This window comes from Alnus glutinosa, chromosome 6 (assembly GCF_958979055.1).
Source record: "Alnus glutinosa chromosome 6, dhAlnGlut1.1, whole genome shotgun sequence".
In the NCBI taxonomy this organism is placed as follows: Eukaryota; Viridiplantae; Streptophyta; class Magnoliopsida; order Fagales; family Betulaceae; genus Alnus; species Alnus glutinosa.
Genome location: NC_084891.1, coordinates 8246362 through 8251983, shown reverse-complemented (window position 1 = coordinate 8251983; position 5622 = coordinate 8246362). Strand labels below are relative to the sequence as shown.

Here is a 5622-nt window from a genome sequence, read left to right as displayed (position 1 = left end):
CGTGTCAAAAATTGCCAAGCCTACCAAACATGCATACCAAAACCTGTCCAAAAATCTGTCCAACATGCATCCAAAACCACTATCATTACTAAACATACATGACCATCTACACAAACAACATTTCAACATCTGCAAGTCAAACTTACATGATCCAAATCTGTCCAAGTCTATCTAAATCTATTTAAATATGTCCATAAGCTACTTCACACAAACCAAAAGTCCAAAACCGGTCACATACAAACTTCCCAAAAAACATTACAGTCCAAAAAAAAAAAACCATTACAACACCGGTCACATACCAATCATTACATTCCAAAAAATAAAAAGCATGTCCAAAAAAAAAAGCATCAATGCTTCCATTCTGGCCTTTTCTTTTTCTGCTTTGACTCCATAATCTGTAATCCCTTTTCAATGGAATGTACCATCCTTTTTCCTTTGCCCGCTGTTGAGGATGTTGCCACTACACCACTGTCAGCAACTTGTGGGGTTCTTGGAGTCAATCCAACTACTTTCCCTCATGTATCTCTAGCAGCAATAGACCTAGCAGTCAGGTCAATAAAAACAGGAGGTTGAGGATTAATTGGAACTGTCCGAAACATGTTCTTGATTCTACTAGACTCTCTCATGGGTGGTGGTGGTGGTGGTCTGGGTGCTGTCGGTTGCCTGTTCCAGCTTGGCAATCTAAGTCCAACAAGGTCACTTTCCTGCCATAAGTTTAGTCCAAAGAAGTTTGATAAATAAGCTGGTAGGTAGGATGCATTTTAAATACTAAACTAAAGTAAGATAAGTATCAAATTTCTCTCTACTGTTGTAGTGGGTGGGCAGTGGGTTACTGTGTATCATTAGTAATTGTCCTTAAACTCTTCTTAGAACCAAAACACATGTGATTAATCACTATCATCCCCAAGTAATTAAAGTGAATTTTAGTTCAAAAATTGAATCCCACATACTTTTTTGGTAGCTAGTTGTGCACCACCCTTTCGATTGTTGGTTGCTGTTTGTGCACCTCCCCTTGTACTACTGCTACATCCAATGCTTTGGGCTTGAAGGCCAACATCAATAACACATCAACTAACACATTAAATAATGAAGTTGCAAAAATCAAATAACACATCAAATATAATATAAACATATTGCTTAGTGAAACTAACACTTGGTGTGGGTGGAGTAGGCAAATAAATTTCTGTTGCGGGTTGCCTATAATTAGATGCTTGCTCCTTCTTCTTTGGACATGTCCTTGTGTTGTGTCCAACCACCTTGCAAAGCCCACAATTACCCTTCAATCCAAACTTTCTCATCCTATAAGGATTCTGAGGAACTCTCGACTCATCAGGACCTCTTACTCTGACCTTCCGAGGTATACCTGTCATCAATCTTGATCTTGGCGGATCCAAAACATCATGCTCAGTCCCTATCCATTGTTCCTCACTAGGCATTGGATATATGAGTGGAGCATAGGCCTTTTTGTACGTCTCAATGCTATAACATGAATCCATATAATCCTCTGGGTGATGTCCATGATAGGTTATGGCAGAATGTGCATGTGTACATGGGATCCCAGTCATTTGCCACCTCCTGCAGCCACATTTCCTATTCTGAATATCAACAACATATTGCCTACTTCTTTGCTCCACTTCAAACATACCATTGCCAGAATAACAGGAAAGGCAGTCTGATGCTGCTTCACAAACGGATTCAAGCTTTTCAACAATTCTAGGGCACAACTTACCTTTCAATTTGCTGATGCCATCTATTTTCAGTTGGTATCTTCTCATGAGCTGCTTCCTAATCATCTCAAGTATTGTCAGAATAGGCTTGTCACGAGCCTTCAAGATATATGAATTGAAGCATTCGGAGATATTGTTGGCAAGGAGGTCACATTTTGGAGATTCGTTGAACCATGCTCGTGACCATCCGCTGGGGTCAGTCAACCTTGTCTAGGTAGTCAAAGGCATCAAGACTGATTCTCTTAATTTCTTCCATATGTATTTTGAAGTCGACCTCAGTATAAGACGATGCTGCCTTCCACAACAATTCCTTCAGGGCCACCCCTGAAACCCATTATCTAGAAAGTTGGCATATAAATGCCGTACACATATTCGGTGATCCGCCATTGGAATAACAGTATCAAAACTTGGAATAAGACCCTGCATCATTCCAATGTACAAAAGGGTAAGTTTAGATGTAGAAAAAAAAAATCACGAAATCATAATATCTAAAACTATGTAACTAATTAATTTAACTAACCTTTTGCCGATCAGAAATGAATGTAGGAAAAGTGTGCCTCTCATGTGAACCAAGATCTGAAACTAGGCACTCCAGGAACTAGGTTCAACTATCTTTTATCTCAGATTCTACAACGGCAATTGCAATCGGGTACATGTTTTTTTTTTGGCATCTCGACCAACCACAACCAATAGTATTCCCTTGTAGGGTCCTTTCAAAAAGCACCCGTCTAGGCCTATGACAGGCCTACAACCTTCCAAGAACCATTTCTTCATGGCTGCAAGGGACATGTAGAGTCTATGAAACTTAGTAGGCAAATTAGGGTTTGTTTTTTCAACCTTAATCATTACACAGCTGCCCGGGTTAGTACGCCTTAAAGTCTCACAGTAATCCCATAGCTTGCCATACTGCTCACCTAAACAACTGTACAACCTCTTCCCTGCCTTCTTCCTACCTCTATACATTTGACTCCTACTTACTTCAACATTCCATTTCCTCTTGACTTCATCTTGTATCACTCGCAGTGGCATGTCCGGCTGAATTTTAAACTTATCATATAGTTTATCTGATATCCATCTTGAATTGACGATTGAGTTCTTGTATACTCGAGAACAAGTATGTTTAGGTCTTAAGGACCTCAATTCAAATGATGCCTCAGTCGCCATCTGTCTACCGTAAACTCTATACTCACAAGATGGATCTCTACATACTGCTACACACTTTACTCTTTCATTTTTCACAAACTTTATGTCTTTTCCCCTTTTCACATTGTACTACTCAACAGCTTCTCTAAAAAGTTGTATGCTAGAGAACTTCATTTTAAGCTTCAATTCTGGATTGCCTATGTCAATTTCCTGGAACTCCACACCATGGTGAGATGAAATCCCACCATCCTCATCTTCACTAACAGTTGGTGACAATAGAATGTCACTTCTACCAATGTCAAAGTCTCTTTCATCAACCTCAACATCTTCAAATGATGTCATTTTGATGTTAACAGATGACCCACTCTCGCCATTACCATCATCCAAAATATCCCCACTCTCACCCCCACCCTCTACATCAGCACCATCCCCATCCCTATCCCCATCCTCATCCCCATCCTCCCAATCACCCTCCACACCCTCATCCGTTTCTGGCATTGTTGGGGGGCCATCACTATCCATCAGATAATCAAAAACATCTTCATCATCACTTATTTTATCATCCCACCATGTGTCGTTATAATCAACCCTACCTCCATCATCTCCCTCTTCATCATTTTCTCAATCTTCCCCATCCTCTCCTACATTACTTTGGAAAGAAACAATATAAAGCTCTACAATAGGAGTATCCACATGTTTGGCAACTAGATAAGCCACATCATAATCCGAGGAAACTAGTTGTAAACCATCCACTAGATTTTTGTTAGGGTCCCTAACGTAAATCAAATCATCTGGACTGTACCCATATTGTCCCAAAATAGACTCAATCAGGACAAATGTCATATAATCCGGATCAACATTATCTGGATGAACATCCACTTGACCCCCCACATAAATACATCCACATTTTCTATCAAACCTACCTCTATAGTTTATCTCAAACACCAACTTCATCCTAAACATGCACACAACAAAATACATTATCAATGGGACAAGGGGACCACTATAATAAATAAGCCACTGCAACTAATATATACAACACATGTCAATAGCATCAGGGCCCAATGTACAGTACAACATCAAAATAATGGTCCTACATAATGCTCCAACATCAGTACAACATGAAAATAATTAATTTATTAAGCATCCATACACATGGACCCACTGCATATAAAGTAGCATCCATACATTATGAATGGACACACAGCATATAAACCCCAAAATCTCGACAAACCCAAGTGCAAAACAGACTTAGCCAAAAAGATACAAAGCAAACTTAGCCAAAAAATTACAGATCGGGACCACTTTATTCCAATCACTGTCTCAGTCCAAGCATTCCAAAATATTGAAAAAACGACATATCGGGACCACCATGAATGACTATAAAACCCATGGACCGAAACCCCCAAATCCCGACAAACCCTAACATTTTTTATACCCAAATCGCAGTTAATTTATATATAAAAACATGAGACTTAACAAACAACATTAACAAAAACACCAAATCCGACAACCATAAACTAACAAAAACTCCAAAATCCGAAACCCTAGATTAACAAAACCCCCCAAATCGCCTACAAAAAAAATACTTTAACTATTTAAAAAAAGGCACTAACCTTTATTGAACGCCTTTTGGAGTTGATAGGTTCCAAAAGATCCTCCGTTGTCGGTGTGGAGTTCGGCGACAAAGTCTCGGTGGGTTAGCCTTCGTGTAGAAACTTCGACAGTGCTAAGTGGGGACCAAATGCATGCACGAGACAAAGGGAAAAAGACATGCACGTACGGGATAAAGGCTTGATGAGGCGGGGGTATTTTGGGTAGGGGATTTGTCTTAAACGGTCACGTGCAACGCACGTGATCGACTTTCCATTCAAACAGACTGGCGAATGGACGGGTTGTATTTTTTGCCATGCGTTGGCAAGTTCGGGAAGGTCATATCTAAATTTTGGTACATTGGGGGGTACATTGTCAGGCCGTAGATAAATCATGGGGGCAAAGTGTTTTTTTCCCATATATATATATATTACATAAACCCTAACCCTAATTGAATATATATTGAAACACGCACTTAACCCTAAACTTTAACCCTAAGTGTATATACTATATATATAGCACTAAACTAGCTAGGATACGTAAGGGTTCATTAAATTAAATATTTTAAGTAGTTTAGACTTTTTTAATGTGACAAATTTAAAAATGTATATATTTCTATAGTACGCAAAAGTAAACCCCAACTATATATACGTACACATACTATATATGGCCCAAATCTAAGGTCGAGGTATATAAATTGTATATGTAGAATATTATATATATATATATATATATATATATATATATGCAAATTAATTGGAAGTTAGTTGGCATATATTGTCTAAAGAATTTAAATAGTACATGAATGTAAACCCTAACCTTAACCGTAACCCTAAATGATGTATCACATATAGAACTAGAATACGGAACTTTAGAGTTCAATAAATAAAACACACGCAAAAAAGTATATATGTTGGTATATATAAAGTAGTATTAATTTTCCAAAGTGCAGATAAAATATATATGTTGGTATATATACTATATATAGCACTAAAATAGGGTTAGGGTTCAATATATAAAATATACCATTAACACACATATTAAGATAAAACAAGGACCTAATTAGTATTAATTAGTTATGGGATAAAATACCAAGATGTATATATAGTACGTACACAAGTTAATGTAAACCCTAACTCTACGTATGCTATATATAGCT

At 38.0% G+C, this 5622-nt stretch overlaps 1 protein-coding gene across 1 annotated transcript; it reads right to left on the bottom strand.

Annotated features, from left to right (window-relative positions):
• Nucleotides 1-515: 515 nt before the first annotated feature.
• LOC133871485 (uncharacterized) lies at nt 516-2891 on the bottom strand. Its single transcript, XM_062308928.1, has 5 exons — nt 2409-2891; nt 2248-2325; nt 2094-2147; nt 1257-1937; nt 516-704 (listed from the first exon to the last, which is right to left on the bottom strand). Exons 1-5 carry the CDS (start codon nt 2889-2891, stop codon nt 516-518), a joined length of 1485 nt encoding a protein of 494 aa, XP_062164912.1.
• Nucleotides 2892-5622: the final 2731 nt, after the last annotated feature.